Genomic DNA, 25,205 nt, shown 5'->3' with positions numbered 1-25,205 from the left:
GTTTGGAATTTATAGTTGAAAGAGTTTAGGTCCCAGATTTAGTTCTGTCACATGGTAACCAGGCTCTTTAACAGCATTTTCGTACCATTTTGTTCCCTTATCCCTCTGCTTCACAAATTTACCGGGGGAATCAAACGAGACAGAACACTTAAAAGTACTTTACATGGGCTTGGCAGTGTGGCCTAGTGGCTAAGGTCCTCGCCTTGATCCCATATGGCTGCTGGTTCTAGTCCCGGCAGCTCCACTTCCTCTCTATCTCTCCTCCTCTCAGTATATCTGACTTTGTAATAAAAATAAAACAAATCTTAAAAAAAAAAAAAAAGTACTTTACAGTACTCTATGAAAAAGTTACCTCTAGATAGCAAAATTCTCCTTGTTTTATTAAAACATTTCATAATGTTGAAGTTTTTCATTTTATAAATTGATTTCACATGCAATGTTAAAATTTAAGAGCAACTTTTTTTATGATATTAAACTTTTTCACTATACTTTCACCTTACTTTATGTAAGTTCTAATTTGGTAATAGGGTTTTCAAACAACACCAAGACATACATAGTGTCTGTTCCATCTATGATATCTGACATGAAGATATATGGTTTATTTTTAAAGTTTTCTTTAGTTTCAGTGATTAACAGGACTCAAACACGTGGAAAGAAAAAGAGCACCCAGTTGATGGTTTAAGTGGTGGGGCAGTGCCAAGGCCACCACTGAAGCCAGGAGGTGAGAACTCAATCCATGTTTCTCCTGTGAGTAGTGGAACTAAATTAATTGAGCCATCAGCGCTGCCTCCCAAAGTGTGAACTAGCAGGACGCTGGAGTCGGTCAGTGTCAGGAACTGAATTCAAATATTCTGAAGTGGGACACAGTCAGCTTAACGGGTGCTATAACCAAATAGGACAAAGGCCTTCCTGAACTTGATTTTTAGCAGTTACCTTATAATCAAGTCATATTAAGCTTTTTACCCTACTGAAAGCTGTCTGAGCTAGCAAAACAACATTCCACAAACAGAAAATAGAGTTGCTTAAGCAGTATTCACTCTTTGTGCTTACCCATCATCCGTGGTAATAGAAGCTTGCCCATGAGATCCACAGTCACTGCTGGGTCCTGATACTCGAGCCCAAGCTACATACCACCAACCTGCTTGTAGGAGGACTGGTTCATCAAACATCATTGCATATTTTTCTCTGGGGGGAAAAAAAAAGTTAGTCAAACACAATGTATGTTTGTGCATCACCTACAAATGTATTAATTAAAAAAAAAACTCACTGATTAAAAAATTCTAAGACCCATATCAAATGACATCAAAATAGTTTCAAAAGACTGAATAAGAAAAAAATTGCCAGTTATCTGTGTTATGATGACATCACTACATTTTCCCCACTTTTCTTGACCTACACAACATGGCAAAATAGTCTAAATTGGATCTAGAATCAGGCTGCCTTGATTCAAGGCCTGGATTGGTGACTTGGTTCAGTGACTTTGTGCAAGTTAACCACATGGTCTCAGTAACAGTTTGTTCATATAAAAATGGGAAAAAAATAATTTCTTGCTCATGGATTTTTTTTGACAATTTTGTTTTGGATTAACTTATGTAAAATGAACTAGCCTGTGACACAGTAATCCCATTAAAACATTCATTAATTGAGGAGAGAACAGAGATGTATACAAGTAAGGACTCTGTTAAAGAATACAAACAACTTGGAAAATTCTAGGTAACAGAATGCTGCAGCTGGGACTGAGAAAAATGAAGAACATAAGGGAAGGTGACACATCTTGAATGTTCTTTAGAAATACAAAGAACACAGAGTTTGGAAATAGCAAGGTATCATGTCACATTAATGCATTAGGAGAGATGTAGAACAGCCACAGAAGGTACAAACCAAAAGTTATGCTAGGGCACGATACGGAAGGCCTTTAATGCTAACTTCAGGAGTTTGGTATTGTTAAGTAAATGAATAAAACTAATACTAATTTTTATATATTACAACCACATATTCTACTTCTGACTCATAATCATAAGTGCAAAAAAGACAAACAATAAGTCCCAATGGCTTTGTTGCTAAGTAACCAACAAGTTTTCCTGAAATTTTATCTGAAATTCAATTATATAAAATATCTCATGATAATGGCTAACGCACACAGTCAAAATGGTCCTTATATCAACTGATGGGAGCTGTAGTCCAGTGGGGGCGACCCACAATAACCCCCTCCAGCCACGCCTCCCACCCTGGCCTGCCAATGTGCACAGCCGACTAGTCCAGTCTGTTCCGCCTCCCATTTGGCTCCTATACCTATCAATGGAATGGGTATTAAAGCTTGGTTCCTTCTAACCAACTCAACCATCTAGCCCTCACGGATGTTGCTGAGTGTCTCTCCATCTAGCCACCCCAGCCTTCATCCTAGTTCTGATGTCCTCCCGTGGGAGTAGTGACCCAAGAGGGGGGAACCCACTACTTCCTTAGTCTGGTCTGTCCCCATTTCTGCCCATGCTATCTAGTGGGAGTGGCTGTCCGGCGAGGGGACCAGCCCCTCAATCCTCCCGCTGATAAAAGGGCCGAGTACGTGCTGGGCAGAACCAGGTTGGACTACAACACCCATTGGTTTCAGTGCAAGTCGGGACTGAGAGCAGAACCAACCCAGCAACTGCAACCACCAGCTGATCGTGGAGATGGACTGTGCCGGGCCCTGTGCTTACTAGAACATACGGGAATCTGATCTGGGAATACCTCAAAGTTTCTTTGAAGATCTCCCCAATTGAACTGCTGGACTCAGAACTCTAACCAAGAAAAGACAGAAGACAGAACAGGTCAATCATTCATCTCAGCTATATGATGGCAGCGAAATACTGGGCAAATGAAGACCCTATCATGGACTGTGTCAATCAGTGGACGACCTCATTGAGCGAAGCTGGCAGCGATTCATAACTGAAGTACTATTAAAACCACTTGAGCAAATATCTCAGAGCATGCCCCACATCCGGGACTTTGGGTGGGCGGGAAACCGGGTGGGGCTTCTCCCTCAATATCCCCCTTTACCTCAGATACATGATGGAAACAATATGGACATAACAGTATTGCCCACTTCCCTATACCCCCTGAACCGTTTTTTTTTAATCGTAATTAACTATGTAAAGACTGTCAACAACAATACAATAAAATATATTAAAAAAATGGTCCTTAGATTTCCTCTTTTGTTCTCACATTTGTTCTCAATGTATTATTATCCTCCTTATTTTAGAAAATATACATTCTTGGGGAGAATCAAGATGGCAGAACAGGGTAAGGACACGTCAAATGGACGGAGAAACAGTTAATCAGGATGAAGCAGAGAGGACATACTCCAGCAAACAGAAGACAGAACAGCAGCAGAGGAGTACCTGGAGATTGTCAGACACAGGAAAGCAGCAGACACAATGGTGTGGTGTTGCAGTGACTGATACTCCAGCAGCATTCAGCTAACACCAATCTGAACTCCACCAGCAGCTGGAACTCCACCAGCAACCAGGTGGGAGCTTGGGAGGTGAACCCAGACAAAGAACTGTCCGTCCTGCTGGTCTGTTTGATTTCACCAGGAGCAGAGACAGAGCAGCAGATCAGAGATGGGCAGTGAGAGAACAGGGTGGATTTCACAGCCCAGTCAGCCCTCTAGAGCCGAATTGGGCGCCATTTTGTCTAAGGAGGCAAAGGCAAGGGAAAGGACTAAGCATAAACTTGAGGGGAGCGGCCGACCCCACATGGATGAGGGGCTTCAAGATTGCGGCTGGCCGAGTGCCAGGAGGCGGGACTTGTCCCGCCAGTTGGGCAGGCAGGAAGTCACAAGGATAGGCTAATTCTCCCTGGCTGCGATTGCTGGCCTATCAGATAGCACCCCGTGAACCACGTGCAGAAGTGATTGGTGGACGAACTATATATAAGCAGCTCGTTTTCGGCAATAAAGCCCTTTTTGGTTCGGCAAGGTCTCTTTGGTTCGTAACATTCTGGTGGCTCTTACATGGGGAATGGGGGGAATACAGAAACAGGGAGAACTGGGAAGAAGGGTGGTGGAAAACGGGAGGAAGGGTGGTGAAGAAGCGGGTAGGAAAGCTTAGACAAACGGGGACAGGAGCAGCAGAGAAAAGGTTTTAAATGCAGCCGCTTTTGCCAGTTTTTCCCGGACCTCCAAGAATATTCCTCGTCATTTTAGTGTCACTGCAGGACAGCCACATAAACTGACCTGGGAGTGAACTCATTTTTGACTTAGTGAGCTCCAGCAATGCGGCATTCTACAGGTTCCACCCAAGACAGGTCTGGGAAGCCCTCAGACCTGACAAGCAGCAGGTCAAGAACTCTAGTAGCAGCACGTACAAGAGTTCAAAGAATTTGAGGAATATGTTACACAAAAAACAGCAGCAATATTGTTTTTTTATTGTTTGCAATAAAGTAAACCAAGGTTGATATATCAGAAATTAAGAATACAGTAGAGCAAATTAAAAGTACAGTGGAGAGTCTCCAAAATAGAATGAAGCAAGCAGAAGAAAGAATCTCAGAATTGGAAGATATTTCCTGTCACCAGGGGGAAGCAAACAAAAAGCTGGAAGCAGAACTGGATCAGGCCAAAACAAGTATTCAAGAATTGAAAGACACTATTAAGAGGCCTAATATAAGAGTTATGGGAGTCCCAGAAGTGCAGAAAGAGAAACTGGTTTTACAGATATACTTAATGAAATAATAAGGGAAAATTTCCCTAATCTAGAGAAAGAATTGGGAAACAACATTCAGGAGGGGCACAGAACTCCCAACAGGCTTGATCAAAAGCGATCTTCACCAAGACACATGATCATCAAACTCTCTTCAATTGAACATAAGGAAAAAATCCTTAAAAGTGCATGTGAAAAAAAAATCAACTGACATATAAAGGAATGCCAATTAACCTCACAGGAGATCTCTCACAGGAAACTCTACAGGCAAGAAGAGAATGAAGTAACATATTCCAGACTCTAAAAGCAAAAAATTGTCGGCCTAGGATAACATATCCAGCAAAGCTTTCTTTTGTCTTTGAAAATGAAATAAAATTCTTCCACAGTAAAGAAAAGTTAAAAGAATTTGCCTTTTCCAAACCTGCCCTACAAAGGATACTTCAAGATGTTCTCTTGACAGAGAAGAGGAATAGCACCCAACAAAACCAAAGGCAAATGTGAAGAATATCCCAGTAAAATGACAACAGAAAACGAGATTAATGAACAACCCATTCCTAAAATGACAGGACCAAATTACCACCCATACATATTAACCCTGAATGTAAATGGCTTAAGCTCAACCAAACATCAGATTAGTAGACTGGATTAAACAACAAAACCCATCTATTTGTTGTCTAGAAGAGACACATTTCACCAACAAAAATCAGCGGAAACTGTATCTCATGGATTTTGATGTTTTTGTTTTTGTTAGTTTCATCTCTTCAAAACAGTTTCTTCTGGTTATTCAATTACTCATAGATCATAGAGTACCATCCTTTTCTTAAAGAAGGTTCTTGATTTTCTTTTTCATTTCTTCAGCGACACATTAGTCTTTCAGTAGCATGTTTTTTAACTTCACGGTGTTGTCAATTTCTTTTTCTTCCTGCTGATGACTTCGTATTGTATTTAAGGGGATGTATAGTAACTGTGTAATGGAGACTATCATATCCAGATGTGAGGATACAATGCAGTATGCATCCCTACTTCCAAAGATGGACTTACAATGGAACTGTTTATCTTGACAATAGGATGCTGGACTGTCTGCCGTTGTCCATGCCCGCAATGATGGACATATGACTGTATGAACAACTATACTTTAGCAATGATATAGAGGAATAAGGGTGGGGGGATTGGAAAGGGAATAAGGGAAATCCCAAGAGCCTATGGAACTGTATCATAAAATGATAATAATAATTAAAAAATTAATCAGTGCCCCCCCCCATCAAAAAGAAGAAAATACACACTCTTATTAGCAAAATGCCAATTCCTTCTCCTGAGATTTTTTTATACGTATTATGGGAAAGTAAACTAGACTATCATTATCACAAAATTCAGTTTATTTTTTCACTATAATATTCCCTTATTCAAATCACTAATTTGTCATATAGTACTGAGAATTTTTAGGATTCAATAGAGAAGACTGAAAACATCTCTCTCTCCTACTGAATGACTTCACAGATAAGCCCACTCATTTCAGAAAAGCTGGTGGTGCCCAAGTGTGTTATTATGAAACATGCTACTCGGATTATGTCAGGCTACCCTTAGCTGGTCTGAACATATGTTTACTATGATGACTTATCAATCCCTAGAATATTGGCATATTTGAGGTCCTACAAGATATGTATGTGAAGACAGAAATACGAAATACATGTATTTCCATTTTATCACATAATGTTGAAACAGTTTGTTCCTTAAAACAAAATTAAGAAGACTTTACTATTTTACATGCAGCATTGTTAGAAGTGATATTTACCTTACCAAACACATAACTTCTTAAGTATCTGATGTTCAGAGACTATTATAATTCCCTTTCTGATTTACATTTTCTAGCTTATCCTGATATTAAAAAAAATTTAAGTATGCAAGAGTTGTACTCAGCAAGAAGTCAGTCATGTACCTAGCAGCACAGTCATATGCCAACACATCTGTCTCTGCAAGGAGGTCTCCATCAGTTTCATGATCTCCTCCATCGGGACCCAATTCAAATAGCTGGAAAGAGGAGAAAAACATTTTCTCAACCATTCAGTTATATAAATCTAGTTTATCTCCAGCTTAATTTTCTGCATATGCAGAAAATTAATATGTGATCTATGTTAGATCACATAAATGAAAATTAGAGTATCTGCTTTTGTTATCAAGCAAAATATACAAACACATTTTAACAGACATAGCATAAAGGCAAATAATCAGAAAAAGTCTTTTTAAAAAATGGACTCACCTGTATTAAAAAAAAAAAGAAAAAGCGAACAACTTACTATTCTGGAGAATTGGTAGCAGGTGAACTGCAAGCAACGTGGATAAAATACAAAAATTGACTGGACAGGTACTGTGCTAGATATCTAAATTTTTTGACTATATACTAATGATTTTGAAATCTGTCTACAGCCAAGATCCTACTCCTAGCAATCCTAATTGTCTCAATCTTAGTAGTTTTAAGCCAACTTTCTCCTATCACCGTTATTTTGATTAATGGTATACTCATCCTATCTACTCAGATTAAAAACAAAACAAAAAAATTACCTAGAACAGTCATCTTCCCACATTCTTCTGACAAAGAAAAATCCTCAGTTTCCGGAAAACAAAATCCTGATGAGCTTATCAGACAGGGTCAGTCACAATCACCTAATTCACTAAGTCTGATCTCTGGGTTGATGATGAATCAAAGTAACCCAAGATAATCAGTCTAAAGCAGCTACACTGAAATGCACCGAGGCTAGACGGGCTGATTTTCTTATTCTTGCATATGGATAGAGATGAGGTTTGAATTTTAGGCTAAGAAGTTTAGGGACCTACAGAATACTAGAAGTATGCTTAATCATTATTCCATCCATCCTTAGTCTATTAAAGTACAGGGGTTTTAAATTTTTACTTTATTTACTTATTATCTCCATTTTAAAGTATATATATTCCAATTAAAATCAAGAATCAAAAATATTTTCCACTTCGTGTTTATTATTTTTTTGAGATGACATATTCTTAGTTTATATTATAGCAAATGGTTTACCGACTGCACTAAACAAAGAGTTCAACAAGTAAAAAAATTAAAGATTATAGCGCAGAAGGAAAATAAGCAAGTGTTATAATGAATGCAAAGATGTTCAAATTGATTCATGTGAATTTTAAAATAGTCACAAAATCATTAGAACTATGCCAACATATAAATGTGGTCAATTTGTTTCTCAAATATCTAAAACAAAGTTAAGCAAACAGTGTTAAAAATTGGTCAGTTCTCTTGGGTTTCTATGCAGTACACCCTCAAATAACACTGTGAGGAAGTTTTAACACAATAATGTATACGTTACTGATGGAATTAAAGGCATTTAATTGGGAATTTATTCTGAAGCTCACTAGTGAGATTAAGGCGTAAATTGGTATAAGTTTTTTCTTTAAGCAAAAGCAGATAATTTGAAAAGTAGAATATTAAATTACTTGTGAATTTTCAAAGAATGAGCACCTGCTTTGCATGCCCTTTCAGAGATGAATCCTGCAATAGGCTTAGGATTCTAAAATACTTTCAGATTTACTCCAAGGCAGAATCTACCTACTATTCTCCTCTTGTCATTTCATTCCTGATCCTAACTCTTGAGGGCATAATGAAGTCTGCAGACATGGTACATAAGTGGAAATGCTTACAACTTTTCAGCTACACCAGAATGTCTCTACATCAATAGTCCTCCACAATCATTTTTGTGGCTCTCACAAAGTGGCCACAGGGAAAAACTAAAGATCCTCCTGGGCCTATAGGAAGTGTACGGCAGAAGTCTTCAGATACACTGCTATAGTCTCTTACTGTTAAGTTTTCTTTTTGCTTCCTCTCCTCATAGGTACTTTTGATATTTTTTAAAGAGCTATTCCTTTTTTTTTTTGCACCATTTCATCAGATCATTAGACCATTTTATTAGACTCCTCTATCCTTTTTGAAAGGTGATCATCAAAAAAAAAAAAAAAACATGAAATAACGTCAAACAAAAAAAGACAACAGTGTCAATGAACTTTACCTTAATTTTAGCAGTATATTCTCCTCTACCTCCAAAAAGACCAAGACCACCAAGTAAAATATCAGTGTCTGCACTGAAACGTATGGCTTCCACTGAATGGGCAGAGTAACCCCAGCCTCCTCCATGACCTAAAACATACAGATACAACAATCCGTGTTTTTAAATATTCATACAGACTTCAGTTCTAAAACAATGCTTCCTAAACATATATATACATACTTTCAAATCTGTTTACTATGTTATAATCTTCTTTGGAATAAACCTTCATTACTGCTTGAGTCTCCTCCTCTGTACTTGCAATTCCCATTTTTAAGTCCTGCATGGTTGCCAGGGTATCGAGACAACCTAGAAAAACAAAAATCAAACACATGCAATTATTATCTCCTTTAGTATTAGTGATATTACATCATACAGGGATAAACTAAAATTAGGGAAATAGATGCTGAATGTGCTAAACAATTAACCTTTTAACATCATTTCATGGAAGAATACTTTACTTATAACAACTTTGCTTTGCCTAGGAATTGTCATATTTGTACATAAGCTACAGGACAACATTTTACATAAAATGAATAGACAATCTCTGAAGAGTCTTTTGAGTCCTCACAAAGTTTTTTTTTTCTTCTTTTTAAGGTTTATTTCATATTATATCAAAGGCAGATTTACAGAGAATGAAAGAGAGAGATCTTTCATCTATTGATTCACTCCCAAATGACCACCATAGTTGGAGCTGAGATATTTTGAGGCCAGGAACCTAAAATTTCTTCCAGGTCTAACATGTGGGTGCAGAGATCCAAGGGTTATCCTCTTCTGTTTCGCAGGCACATCAGCAGGAAGTTGGCTTGGAAGTAGATCAACCAGAATTTGAATTGGTACTTAAATGGGATGCCAGCAATGAAGGCATAGGCTTAACCCACCATACCACAATGCAGTCCTCCAAAGTTCTTTATCGAACTCTGGCCAAATTTGATTTTTGAAAATAACTTGACATGAGTATTAGTGAGAAATAACATTAACCTATTTTAATTTTAAATGTCTACAATGGTTCCCAAATGTAATTTGTGAAAAGAAAAACAGGGAAGTATCTTAAGGATCTATTAACCTGGGGCCAGCAGCATGGCCTAGAGCTAAAGTCCTCGCCTTGAACGCCCCGGGATCCCATATGGGTGCAGGTTCTAATCCCGGCAGCTCCACTTCCCATCCAGCTCCCTGCTTGTGGCCTGGGAAAGCAGTCGAGGATGGCACAATGCTTTGGGACCCTGCACCCGCGTGGGAGACCTGGAAGAGGTTCCAGGTTCTCGGCTCTGGATTGACACAGAACCAGCCGTTGAGCTCACTTGGGGAGTGAATCATTGGACGGAGGATCTTCCTCTCTGTCTCTCCTCCTCTCTGTATATCTGACTTTGTAATAAAATAAATAAATCTTAAACAAAACAAAACAAAAGGATCTATTAATCTTTCTCAGAAATGCAATTTCAGAATTGGAAATGTTAGATCAATGTAAATGTGTTTTTGTAAAGATAATTTTTTAAAAGTAATAAAATACATGATTAGGTAGATTGATATAAATGTTCCAGTGAGAAAAAAAATATATATAGCAACTATATATATTTATATATGATATTTATATATAAATATATATAAATATAGAAATATTTATACAGTCATATAAATATAACTATATATAAGTAATATATTAGATATTAGATGTATATATTAAATATATATTTATATAACTATGGTTATATAAATATATAACTATAACTATATAACTATAGTTATATAAATATAACTATGTATAGTTATATAAATACAACTATATATTTATATATAAATATATAAAAATATAGTTACATATAGCACTATGTAGTTATATATAGCACTACATATATATAAACATATATGTAGTGCTATATAGTGCTATATTTTAAAGTAATTAAGTTTGAATGAGGTTGATGTGTTATGAAAAATTGTATTATAACGTCAAAAATTCAATTAACTATGTAGAATTTATTTTAAAATAAATACTGTAATTATATGTTTGAATATTTGATTTTTATATGTAAAAGTTCATACATACAAGTTAAGTACAAACAACATTTCTTCGGACAATTATATTCAAGACTGTTTTATATTTGGAAATACATGATTCTTTCGTGGTGTAGGATACAAATCAGGATTTATTTTGTGCGTAGTGTATCATTACAGCTTAACAAACATGATAGAATGAAATTAAATTGAAGTACTTAAAAAAAATCCAAGCCTAAAGTCCTCGCCTTGAACGCACTGGGATCCCATATGGGCGCCGGTTCTAATCCCGGCAGCTCCACTTCCCAACCAGCTCCCTGCTTGTGGCCTGGGAAAGCAGTCGAGGACGGCCCAATGCATTGGGACTCTGCACCCGTGTGGGAGACCTGGAAGAGGTTCCAGGTTCCTGGCTTCGGATCGGCGCGCACCAGCTGTTGAGGCTCACTTAGGGAGCGAAACATTGGACGGAAGATGCTCCTCTCTGTCTCTCCTCTCTGTATATCTGATTTGGTAATAAAATAAATAAATCTTAAAAAAAAAAATCCAAGCCTAATTAGTTGTCAGTACTAATGTAGCTTCAAATTAAATAGCAACTCTACCTAGAATGTGCAATGCTGCGTGAGACCGGGTGGTCAGAGCCCTTGATCCTGCTGGGAGGGCAAGTTCCGGACTTAGAATGCTGCATCTGGACTGCATGTCTGCTGCAGAAGGCAGTCTGGCATCAGCCACTACCGCATTGTAGCACCACAGTTCTCTGGTGTTTGGTCGAAACCTTTCAAGAAAGGGAGTAATTATAGGATCATTACAAGAGCTACTTCAAAACATAGTCTTGCTTTTAAAAATCCCCCAAACATAACTGATGACACAAAGAATTTAAATAGCACAACAGAAAAAAAAATAGTTAATTATTTTCCATGTCTAAGCTAAACATGTAACTAAGGCATTTTGTTTGACATTTACATTTTTTTTGTTTTTTCACAATACTGTTTAAACAGGTTATAATGCTTCATAAATAACGTAATAACCACACATGTAAAATTCTGATGCATACGTATACATATGAAACTTTTTCATCAAAAGATTTAACATATATTTATGTGGAAGGCTGAGTGACAGAGGCATAGAGAGATTTTTCATTTGCTGGTTCATAACCCAAATGCCCACAACTAGGCATGGGCCAGGTCAAAGGTGTGAATTAGGACTTCTTGGGTGACCTATGTGAACAGCAGAAACTCAAGTCCCTAAGCCATCACACACTGCCTCCTAGGTGTATCAGGATGCTGGTCCAGAAGCAGATGCAGAACTAGATCCAGGCACTCAGACACGGATGCAGTCTCAAGCAGCAGTGTAACCTGCTGTATCACGGTCCCTAAAAATGTAGCTTTTATACAGCTAAAAAGACCCTTTAAAAGTTCTGTTAAGAAATGCCAAGTTGAAAGTTATTAAGTAAACATGGCACAAAATTACATAATTCACAATGGCTTGAATGAAAATTCCTGCAGATCAAACAGATTCAAGCGAAGGACAATGTAAGGAAGCATAAATAAAATGGAATAAATGGCCAGTCTGACAGTGAAACATCAATAAAAGCTATGATGAACCCAAAACATCCTTCTGCCATTATCCTTTACTTCTTTTCTAACAAAATTGTCAGAGAGCACTGTTTCACTTTCATGATCTTATTGTGGAGACAGGCAGAGGGAAACAAAACCACAGGGAAATGGCTCTAGCTGAAGCACAGTTTCCTCCTAAAACTTGTTGATATTTTTAATCATTTACATTATCATGTATCCAGAAACAAAGCCCATACTGCCAACTTTCAATTGTTTTGTTAATGCAAATTTATCTCATTTAAAAACTAAAGAGACAAAGCAGACAAGAGCTACCCAAAAAGCCAACATATACCTAAATCCAAACCATTAATGAAGTATCTATAACTTAGCATCCTGTATACTAACTTCAAAACAGGAAATTACTGCAGACACATAATTTTATACCTATTCTCCTCTATCTCCTGAATTCTAACCCACCATAACTCATTTACTTTGATTCTTAGTGTAACCACTTCATGTGTAGTTTCTTGCTATTTAATTCTCTTGCAGTGCTGCTGCTGCTGCTATAGAATTAAAGCTGATATTACAATGTAAATCGATTCTGGTCTTTAGGACTTCTCTGAAAAGGCTCAAACAAGCGAAGAAGTTGTAGCAATCGGGAAAGCACAATTCTTTTGCTTTAAATCCAGGCCTCTTGACTAATAGAACATGTGGTCTCTTTAGACTTGGCTGGCTGATGGAAACACAAGCAGGCACCGGGAAAACAAAGGGGGGAAAACTCTCTTCCCTCTTCTCACTCCTGCCATTTGCAACTTAACAGGATCCTTGCTTCCTCAGGCTTGCCAAATGCATACCTTGGGAGAGAAACCAGAGCTAGCATTGTAATGAATCACTCTGAAAATGCTGGGATACACCTCCAATTAGTATCCAATACTGGAAATCTTTTCTGTATTCATTATATACATTAGGCATCATGATAAATTCTAATCAAATACTTCTTTTAACTATCTATAATTTCCAGAGGAGCCTTTATCTGCCAATGAAATATACTGTTATGCACTTTCCCAACTGAAAGGTTCATCTATTTATTCTGTATTTTCTTTAGTGCAAGTTCTGCCACAGAGTTGATAACAAAACAGTTATGGGAACAATAAATATACTAAATTTTATACAAAGAAACTCAGAATTACTGCAAGACTAAAATTCATGAACAACAAAAATAGTTATAGTCATAGCAAACACTTCAATAGCACTCACTACATGCTTCTGTACTGGAATTGTTCTCATTTTTTTAATGTCAAAATTGAAGCACACAGGGACAAGGTGACATTAGAAAGCAAATCGTGGAGTTGCTATAGATACATTCCCAGTAGGGTGATAACTGCACTATCTAAACTACTATGCCATATAATAAAGGACCCCAGAAACAGCCACGATAAAAGTATGGATACCACTTAAACAGGAAAGTACGTATTTGCACAAACTATCCACACAGGAAGTTTACATTGCTACAAAATTATCATTTCATTAAAACTTGCTTTCTATATTAAACATGAAGCACTTACCTCCAGATTACATCATATACAGGATCAAGACACACACCAAATCCTTGTAGATCCTCTTGTTCAGAATCATTAAAAGTCTTACAGCTTCCATCCACTTTGTTGATTAGAAGACATTTGAATGGAGGGGGTTCTGATATAGAAGCAGGGACCAAGCCTTGGGATAAAAATATTTACATATAATTTTATATGTATTGCCCTTTGCCATCTCTCCAAAATCCATAAAAAATTATTATCTCTACTTCACAGATGAACAAACTTAAGACACAGAGGTTAATTAACTACAAAAATCTTTCAGTGGTCAAATAAGAACTAAAACATCAGGCAGTTCAAACCCATAATACATGCTCTCTATCTCTATGTTATTCCACTCTGCCTCATAACTATTCATGCTGTCATGATTGATAGTTTGTTGCTTAAAAAAAAAAGTCAAGGTTTGACTTATTATAATCTCCCATTACAATTAATTTCTACTATTTATTTAGCAAGAAACAGTGAAGAAAAACAAGAAAAATTCATCACTCCAATATTGGTTTTGTCTAACAATTCAGCTCACATTTCCTTGTAATTCATGAATACTCTGGTTTCTAGATTTCTCTATTGCTCTAATCATTTGCCAGAAAAGACAATGTGTAACTACATGTAGACATTTAGAGGCATCTTTTAAATTTCACCAACAGAAAGAAAAAAGAACGTATTACTACAAAAAAAGGTAAAATGATTTACTATCGTTGAGGGGTTATTTGTTTTAAGTTTTACCTATTATGTGTTTACTGGCAAAAATCTCTGATGTAGCAAGTACATGAGAATTGATAAGGGCTTCATCAATGCGCAAGAAAGTCTGGTCCCCACTGGCACCTATCCATGTAGCCTTTCTTCCATATTTTGATCCAATGTTAGGCATGGGAGCTGGTTTTGCATTCCAGTATGGCACGTCCAAAATTGGTCTGCCCAGCTGTCCTTTCTGTAAGATTAAATATAAACTCATATTAATAACATTCTAGAGAAATATTTTACAATTTTTATCAAGTTATGAGCATAATCATTAGAAATCTCATTGTTTATGCTTGAAGAAATGAAATAATGTGAAATTTGAGTCAAACCTTTATATAGCAATAAATCAATTTCTATTATTCATAGAAAGTCACTCCATAAAAAGTACATTATTTAAAAAGGTAAAAATAATTTTACATGCCAATAGTTAGCACTAGCCAACACTTAGATGAACAATGCAAATGGACCGTTAAAAAATGAACATTTAAAATTTTCATTTAAAAAATCATTGTGACATTGTTAATTGAGAATACAGAAGAAAGTCACTGTTGAACTCACAGTCTGAAAATATTTGGGTAGAAGATTAAAATAATAAATACTGCAGCTATGAATATAATTGGGAAAATATACAATGTAGTTTCACATGGCGTATTAGTAGCAAAGTCACTGGTAAGGCCTGGTGTCTTCAATAATTAATTATTAGCTCACAGATAGTAAGACTGCCTGCAGACACTTAAGTAAGACTTTAATTAAAAATTAATAGGTAGTTGCCCACTACTAAGACAATAGCTTAAAAAGTAAAACACTGGTGTTGGATCAGTACACATGCAGCCTGGTTATGCAGTGCTCCCTCCCTGTAGGAGGAAGAAATGGTACTTCATGAAACCAGAAGGTGACAAGGATCTCAGCCACAGGAATAAGGAAAAACAGCAAAAACCTGACACAAGGGAGCGTGTAGCACTGCATACCCCTCTAGCCAAGTTCTCATCCATTTCTTTGGTTTCTACAGGGTTCCAATACTTCAACACCCAATCAAGAAAATACAGCCATTAACCGCAGGAACAGCTGAGCTTAAACCCTGGGCTGAATCAGGTAGGAAAAATGGAAAAAACAGGCTTAAAGAAGCCAAGAGTTAATATCTTTTCACCACCTTTTAATGTTTACCCTTATTTTTGACCCTCTCTGTGCAACTCTGCACCTCCCCCCAAAAATAAAAATGTGATCAGTGAGCAAAATATGTCACATCTAGGATATATTTACTTTTTTTCGATAAAGATTGACAAAAAGATCAACATTGATAGCTGAAATAAGTAAGGGTATATACTTCCTTACTATCAACTGACTAACATGAAGAAAAATTGTCCAAAAAGATGATAAAGAGCCTAGATACTTCCACTGAGATTCAAAGTGTGGTCAGATATAAATAGTTAAATGCAGGTAAGCTTACAACTGTTGTAGATTTCTGGGGTTGGAGGACAATAAAAGCCTACTGACTTCAAGGCTTATCATACAGATTCCTCACTCCCTCCCCTCAAGATGAATACTTAACAGACAGCAAAAAATTCAAGTGACTCAAAGCTTCAGCAATATTAAGAATGGAGAATATCACAAAGTTTAAGCTACTTGAAAATACATGATTAAACCAAACTGCAACAGACTCTGCTCTTAAATGTCATGGCAAGCCTGAGCTTTTGGAGAGGAGACAAAGAGAATAGTCTTGTGGAGGACTTACACAAAGCACAGGCCTAAACAATATCCTGAAAGAGAAATTCAATTCTTAATACCAAAATACTAAATATGGGTATGGATTGTGGGTTAACAGCACCAATTATAGACTTGATCATTTAGTATCCTACAGGGTGGCACAAAGAGAAAGGTTTGACAACACATTCTGTTAACAATGCTATAGACAAACAGGTACTCACATACACTGCTGGTGTAAATGCAAATGACAGAGGACCATTCAGCATTTCACCAAGCTACAAAGCCACTGACCTTCAACCTAGCTATCTCACCTTTAGGGATGTATCTCAAAGATGCATTTCCAATAATATTTTCATCACTGCAAAATTCAGGGAACTAGTCAACTTCTCAAGCTAAAGACATTGAATACTAAAGTACAGTATATACTTATAATGGAGTACTACAGAGGTTAAAAACAAAAAGGATAATTGAACTGGTTTGGAATGATTTCTAGGCAACCTATTAAAGAGAAAAAAAGCAAAGTGCATACATAGTGCATCACCTTTTAAAACAGAAATAACTCTGTACTTGTACGTAACAGTGCATCAGTATGTGCTCTTAATGATTAATGCATCTTTACAAGAGAAATACAAGAAAGATGTAACAGATATTCAATACTTACTAGTGTGACGTGTGACAACTTTTTGAGCATACTTAATTTTTATGAACATTTTAGTGTTTTTTATCTTCAAAAAATTAAGTCAAAGGATATACACAGGGCTCTTAAACTAAAAGCAAACTGAAACAATGAACCCAACTCTATTCCATTGAAATCACAACATGGAAAGATGAAAGAATCCAAGTACTTACGAACACAATGTTCAGTTATATATCTTCAGTCTTAGTATATGCAAGGGACAGAGGAAAATACAAGAGAAACAAATTCTGAAGTCTTCTTAGTGACTTTGCTGCTCTGTACTAACTCTCAAACACTTCAGACATACATTAGGACTGAAGGAAGAGAAGTAAATGTTGAGAGCCAGGATTCTTCATGTGGAAGAAGGGACATAAACAGTGAAGTAAGAAAGAACATTTTGAGAAAGGATTAGAACTGGAGGCATAGCTCCAGACTTATGGTTTCTAAGGTTTACATATATTAGCAGAAATGTGTGCTAGGACTGAAAAAAGGCCCTATAGCAATGAATGTAACTGCTACCCGGCTGGTGCACTGTTTCCTACTAAAAAGAACCAGGATTCCTTAAGACATAGCTTATTTTAGGACTGATGCAGCACCCATGTTAGATAAGCCTCAAGTATCTTGGTAGGCCAGCAAAAAAAAATAAGAATTAATAAAAACAAAGGAGCATAGCACAAAAATACAGAAATCACCTTTGAGGGCTCCAAATAGGCAAATCTAAGATCATCTCAACATCCAAGAAAATTAGGCAGAAATAAAGAAAATACAAACACCTGACTGTATTCAAATTATAAGCAGAAACACACACGTGAGTAAGGACAATTTTCTTCTAACAATCAACTGTGAAGTGCCTACTGGTAATTCTGGGGATGATGCTAGTGCTATGTGAATTCACTGCAAAGCCTGTTTCAGGCAATAATGATAAAGATAATGATAAAGAATGCAAATCTAGAAGGAATTTTTGATAAACATCAAACTGATTAATGTATACTATCAGTCAGAGTTAGATGGACATTCTGTGCCTCCAGGTGTGATGCTCTGGGAGAAATATAACCTTACTTCTGGATCTAAGTATGAGGGAATATTAGACACATTAAAAAAAAGCCACAGAAATGTCACAGATTAAAAAAGAGTAAAGAAGTATTTTGGAACTACATTGCTTGATCCTACAGTGGAGCAGAAAAATACTGCAAAAATATCAGAAGATATTTGGGTATAATGAAAAAATAGTTTATACACAGACATCGCAAATACATTCCTATAAGCACACAGAAAACCAGAGGGAGAAACAGCAGGTAAGAATTAAAGCAACTCATCAAATCATTGATGAACAGTCTTCAGTTGAAGACTAAATAGGTGGGCAATGTACTATGCTTGTTGTTGCAAACTTACTCTAAGTTGAAATTATTTCCCAGCTAAATTATTTTCAAAGTTCACATTTGCATTTCTTAAAACTGCATCACAGAGACCCAAGTTCTAGAGTTCTGAGCCTAACCACATCAGAGACAGTATAGGTTTATTAGCAACCACAGTCTCATAATTCCTTGAAATCTACAATGTCCAAACTACATAAAATTCTCAGGGAATTCTCACTCTTTGCGAACTTTGGTGGGAGGCAAGGAAGAGATCACAGGGTGATAAAGAAGTGAAGGAAAAAGAGAGATAAGATAAGCAAAGGAAAAAGGAATGCATAATTTTAAAAAGAAAAAAGAAGCTTTAAAGAGCTCTAAAATACAAATAGCTTCATATGCTAAGAAAAATTAACCTTTACAAGTTAGATGAGAAAGACTCCTTCAGATGACCCATTTCTGAGATGAAATAAACAAATCCAACTCTTACACAGCTGTTGAATTTAATATATTCTAATGGAGTGAGTGAAGAAAGTACAGCAAAGTCAGTTCAGTTTTGTGTGAGGTGGGAATGGAAGCCAGAAATAAGCATATGTAAATACTTTAGTACAAGACTTTCATTGGAATCAGGGAAAAAACAGCTACTGTACACATATGGTAAGGCAATGGTATAATGCAATATTAATGTTTTAAAATTTCCTTACAGAAAAACTTCCAAATGTGAAGACCTGTCCATCCATTAAAAGTACTGCCGTGTGGTTGCTGCCGGCAGTAACTTGTGTGCTAGGGCCTGGCAATGCTTGAACAAGAGTGGGACATCCCCTAGGTTAAAACAAAACAAAAAATTAAGTCAATTTCTTAGAACCCAAGTGAATTTAAAAACAACAAATAAACAATGTCATTGGAGAAGAAAAAAGACTAATGAGAATATACGGCAAATATTTATTTAGGTATTATATGCCTGTCTCAATTCTAGATGATGGGCAAATGAAGATGAAAAAGACACAACTGCTGACTTTAAGGAGGCTACTGAAAAGGTTTTCTGAATTTACCAGCCTATTTAAAGACACAAAATTACTCATTTTTTGGGAAACAACGGTCTTATCTTCATTTTAAATGGAAATATCTGTTACCTTATCCTGGATAGCATGCTTGAGAACTCCATAAAATTTTGGGGGGAGAACAATAAAATTTATGTGATATCTTAACAATAATTAAATCCAAAGAATGCATGAAAAAGCTCATACTATTGATCCTCCTTTCTTGACTTTACCACTAAGCTATAAATTCATGTTTTAACACATCAGGAATTGAGTTAGAATATACAGTCATAAGGAGTGGCTACAAACTCAGGTTTTGGAGTTAGATTATCCTTGGTGCAAATTCTGACTTCATCATTTAACAGAAATGTGGCTGTGACTTTGAACAAGTCACTCATCCTACTTCTGTTTCAGTTTTCTCTATGACAACATGATAAATAAACTGCATTTAACCTGTGAACAAAGAAATTCATATGTGTCAAGAACAAGGATCAGTGTCTAGCCACAGTTAATATTTAATAAATGGTAACTATTATGATAAATGATATCCTAGCATTCTTTCCCACTTATTAAACATGTATTAACCATTTCTAGTTATTATTTATAATTAGAATAACCTCTACAGAAACAGTTCACATATACACAGAAGAGTTCTGCTTTTAGATACTGCAATGAGAATATATTAATCTTTGGAAAATACATAAAAATACATAAAACATCTTCGAATAATTATTCAGGCTGCATGAAAAAAATGAATTGTAAAAAGGGAAGTCTTACAGGTTTAAACCTATCTAAGAAAACTGCACCACAGTCTGGGGGAGTTGACGAAGACTTGAATTGGGAATAAGACAATGAAAGCAATGGATAAATCTGACAGCTATGCAAGGAACAGATCTAACTAGACAGATGGGACAGGTAATCAACATGGGGCAAGGAAGATTTGTTTTTAACAATGAAATAAACACTGATAATACTTAAGCTCTGAGAATAAATGTGATCCAGGAAGACCACTACAAATAGAAAAGAAGTTCTCACTCTCTATTGAGTCTCTTCTAGTGCCTTAGGTATGGAGAAGCACTCACACCACACTCATCTAGCAGAGCAAGAAAGGCAGAAAGAACTCTAAGGAAATGTGGCAGGAGGCAAGCGACTGGAACAGGTAATTTCTAGGGGGAAAGATAAGGTGGGTACAAAGTGCTCTAAAAAAACATGCAAGGAACTTCTCGATTTAGCAAAAGAGACTTTTTGTTGGAAGTAGGCAACTCACAATAGCATATAAGGAACTAAATGCGGGGTCAGAGAATATGAAAATCAAAAACCACTGTCAAGTACTCTAGTACTAATGCAAGTAAGAGTAGAACCAACAGCTAAACACAAAATGATGGTGAAGGACAGGCTTCAAGTTTTTAAGACCGAGATTTCAGGAAGTCCAAAAACCTAAGAAAAGATGTAAAGGCTAAAGATTATGTGTCAGAAAAGATCAAGGAAACTAGATTTATGAGTAAAGGACAGATCTCCAAGGAAAAATTAGATAGGAATTACAACATAGCATGTGCCTCCATCACATTCACATCCAGAAAGGGGCAAAGACAAGGATGTAGGCAGATGTGCAGGACTGCCTGGCTCAAGAGTTTCCTATTTAATGGCTTATTTTTTTTAATTGTGGTATGAGTGGAGGTCCTGTTCTGGACAAAAAAACGAACGAACAAAGAACTTCAAACTTGGAGCAGGGATATTATAGTGAAGAAGCAGATTAATAGCAGGATCAGGGCCTGGTGCAATAGCCTAGATTAAAGCACCATGAGTGCTGTGCAGGAGATCTATGAACCTCCCATGCATGTAATTAAACCTTTGTATGTGCTTTTATCTTTCTTTTGAGAGATGACCCATCTCTCTCATCAATTTCTCAAGTAGTTCAAGCAAATTACAATCCCATTGGTGAGGGCTGGTTCACTCTGGAAATGACAGAACAACCTGCACATGCTTCCTATCCAAAAACTTAAGCACAGCATGAAAAACACAGACAAGCTGATTCATGCTTGAAGTTGTACCACATCCTAGGATCAGTACCAAAAGGGTGAGATTACTAGTAAGGGTATGGGTGAAGAAGAATCTCTGACAACAGGTACACGGAATAAAGTGAAAAGGGCGAAGAGTACAAGAAGATACAGGACTTTAGGGACTACAAACAGCGATAAGCACAAAGGCAAGAAACTTAGGGTTATATATAACAAACAAAAAGCTGCCCTCTGAGTACGGATGTTTGCAGATGTTGCCAGCAGATTACGGACTTAAGAAGTCTAAAAAGTTCAAACTGAAGCTATGCTAGATCCTCTATCAGGTCACGGAGGAACTGCCAATGTCACAGAAAAAGAGCTCATTAGATATAAGGAGGTCAAGAAAAGAAATACAGGACCAGTCCCAACTCACAACTGTAACAAGTGAGAAAAATATGTACAGAGGGTAACTCAGAATGAATAAAAGGCAGTGACTAACATGAAGGAAAGAAAAACAAAAAACAAGAATTTGAAGGGAGAGTTTCTGTAACAGTTTCCCTATCTATAGTTCACAGAACACTCTCATATAAAACGTATGGCTCACTATCAAAAGAACTCCATGGTGCAACTGGTAAGATTAAAAGATTTCTCCAAGAGTTGGTGCCAAATCTAGTAGATAGTCTTGGAACTCTTCTTGTAATTCCAGGGAATACATTGAAAAAAAATTGGAAAATGTAAGACTAACAGAATTACATATATGTTACATGAATTTGAAAACAATCCGATGGGATATGAAAACTGAGGTTAAGGTAAAGCACAGAAGCACTGCAGATAGGAGCTAAAGCAAATATCTGAATTTTGTCTGTATGGTTGCAAACACAAAGATTTCACAGGAGGGTTGGAAAGTAAGAAAAAGATGAAACTCTGGAACATAAGAATTATCAGAATCCTACTGTCAACAAGAAAACAAAAGCATCTAACGTATATGGCTTCTTTCCCACTCTCAAGGTTTATATTGACTAAAAATATCAGAAGAGCTGGAATTGTGAAATACAGGAGAATGCTGAATAAAATAAGCAAACAAAGAACCAAAAGACTCATGTCATAAGTAGCCATGGAAAAGTCCACATGAGCCTTTTGACACTCATTTTAAAAGCAGCAACAGTAACAGCTAACATCTACTAAGTACTTACTCTGTGCTAAGTACACTAATAGCATCTATTCACTGAAGTCTTTACACAGTCCTCTGAGGGAGCTGCACTTACTTATTTTTGATCACACAGCTTCAAGGTCACACAGCTACCAAATGATTAGAATCAGTATCCACCCTTGAGCCTAAACTCAGTACTTTTTGCAGGAAGTCCCATTAAATAAAGCGAATATCAATTACATTTTTCTACCTTCATCATCATTCAACACTATATTTATCTTAGGCTAATCAACCCACTAATGTGTGCTACAAAACAAACTTTTATCAATAATATTTAGCTGTTATCAACAGTCTAATAATGCCCTCTAATAATTTCAATTAAATAAGCATATGCATATTGCTTTCTGGAGGCTTCGTTTCTCTGGGGCTTTTCCTCTGTAAGAAAGATCCATTCCTTTCTCCTCAATAACTCAGTTTTTGGCTTCTATCTTCCTAATCCAACACAGATCCAGGCAAACAGCTACCTAGAATGCTTATCACTGAGGCCATCTTAATAGATTTCTAAGCCACTAGGCATAATGTGGAGGCTTGACTAAACTATGTTATCCAGTTTAGTGCTTCCCACACCACGTCATCGGTCCTCCCAGTTTTAACCAAATTAATAAAATGAAACTTTCTGTGTTTTGAGAAACTGATCTTGTAAAATCCTCATATTCTTTTTCAATACTAGAGGTTTTCATATATCATGAGGATGATATATTCAAGCTTTTCAAAATACTGAGTTAACTTCCATGATATTGTGACATGAGGAAGCCACTATAAATAAAGGAATAGTGCTCACTGGTATAATCATATTTAAAGCCACTTCCTTGCTATTTTGTTTTTAAGCTTCACCCACTTATTTTTATTTATTTGAAAGATACAGTCCTTAGAACTGCTGGATGTCTTGCCAGATACATGCAACAGTTGTGGATGGGCCAGGCTGAAGTCAGGAACCTACTCAATCCTTGTCTCCTACATGTGCGTGTGTATGAGGGGAGGAGTTAGGTGGGTTGGGAAGGGAAGATATGGGCAAAAGCTTGAGCCATCACTGCTTTCCTTCCTGGGAACACACTAGCAGGAAGTAGGATCAGAAGCAGAATTTGAACCTGAACCCAGGCATTGCAACGAACAATGTGGGCATTGTATCTGCTCCACGAGAACAGACTTCACTTCTGACTTGAAAAATATAGCATAGGAACTTAGAATGGAAGTTAACTTCTCACTTAAGCAGTGCTCAGTTGTATGAAGCTCATGTAGCAGTTCTCTGTGTCAGACATACAAGCCATTTCTATGATGTAGGTCTATCATTCTCAGTAATATGGTCTCCACCTTATGATCTCTATGACAACATCTCCTGTTCCTCGCACCATGCATGTATTCCAGAGAGTAAGCTGAGCATGGGGGAGGGTGGAGAGGGGAAAATGGTAAGGCATCCCCTTTTCCTTTAATTCTGTTTCAAAGTTTCATGTTAATTCTTTAGATCATGGGCCATACCTTGCTGCAATGGAGGTTGAGAAAGTACCATTTGTCACCAACTAAAACTCAACCAGCAACTGTACTAGGAAATGGCTATTAGTAGTAGGTGCTATCATAATCACAATTGATCACTGATATAACTGAAACTAGAATCAGAAACAAAGAGGTTGTATTTGAAAATTATTCAAAAGCTTTGTGTTAGACAAAATTTCAAAACAAGATCAAATATGACTGAATTTATTGTTGAGTTTTTTTTAACAAAAATGTAATTTGGGGATATTCACTCCATTTTCTATTTTATAAGGATGGTTTTTTTGTTGTTGTTGTTTTAAATTTTGAATTTTATGGTACAATTCTATAAGGTCTGGGATTTCCCCACCCCCTTCCCCAAATTCCCACCAAGGATGGCTTTTATAAAACACAATAACTGTTAAGTATATGATGGAACTTTGCTATAAATCATAATTATTTATCTGTATAATAGCACTTAACCACAAAATCAGAAACCATTAATAATTCACGGGCCATACTGGAAAAAGAAGTGTTACATTATTTCAATTCTAGAAACATAAATTTAAAAATAAAAGTAAAAAGTTTTCAAATAAAAAGCTACCAAGTACCTGGAATTGACATCTCCATGTCCCAGCTGCCCATGCTGCCCATATCCAAATGTATAGACATCTCCATTTTCCATTAAGACCACTGAAACAAAAACATACTGTAAAAATCTTCACTATATTGGATTTTACATTTCCAGTGATTTTCACTGATTAACTTTTAAAGATCCATTTAAAATAGGTAACTAAAACATATGTGAATAATATAATTTTCATTTTAGAAAATAATTTGTAGATCATAAAAAAGCATGCATCTCATTATACATACAAATCTCTTCCAAAAAGCATATAAAACATGTTAGTACTTAGTAACACTGGTTCGGGTCATCTAGGAAATCTGAAAAAAATATTACTCTTGAAATAATGTTTTCACATCTTAGAAAATACTAAGTATAGTGGGTTGGAGCTAGACACAATTGTAAATAACATCTACTGAAATGGTAAGATGTTATATCTGTCGGAACACAGTCTGTAGCAAAGCTGGGACAGTGGAGGCCTGTGGCACCCTGCTGAGAAGAGGCTCC

At 36.5% G+C, this 25,205-nt stretch overlaps 1 protein-coding gene across 17 annotated transcripts in view; it reads right to left on the bottom strand.

The window, feature by feature from the left end:
* MYCBP2 (MYC binding protein 2) overlaps positions 1-25,205 on the bottom strand; it is a 217,510-nt gene that overhangs the window by 121,541 nt on the left and 70,764 nt on the right. For all 17 annotated transcript variants that reach the window (XM_004577417.4, XM_058670605.1, XM_058670592.1 and 14 more), the window contains 9 exons: positions 24,685-24,766; positions 19,064-19,181; positions 14,616-14,820; positions 13,860-14,013; positions 11,341-11,513; positions 8,933-9,058; positions 8,714-8,841; positions 6,613-6,704; positions 1,051-1,185 (listed from right to left, as the gene is read on the bottom strand). In XM_004577417.4, the coding sequence (XP_004577474.2) occupies positions 1,051-1,185; positions 6,613-6,704; positions 8,714-8,841; positions 8,933-9,058; positions 11,341-11,513; positions 13,860-14,013; positions 14,616-14,820; positions 19,064-19,181; positions 24,685-24,766 (1,213 nt within the window). The remainder of the gene's footprint in view (positions 1-1,050; positions 1,186-6,612; positions 6,705-8,713; positions 8,842-8,932; positions 9,059-11,340; positions 11,514-13,859; positions 14,014-14,615; positions 14,821-19,063; positions 19,182-24,684; positions 24,767-25,205) is intronic.

This window comes from Ochotona princeps, chromosome 12 (assembly GCF_030435755.1).
Source record: "Ochotona princeps isolate mOchPri1 chromosome 12, mOchPri1.hap1, whole genome shotgun sequence".
Taxonomy (NCBI): Eukaryota; Metazoa; Chordata; class Mammalia; order Lagomorpha; family Ochotonidae; genus Ochotona; species Ochotona princeps.
Note: the sequence above shows the minus strand (reverse complement) of the source record. Positions and strands in the feature narration are given on the sequence as shown.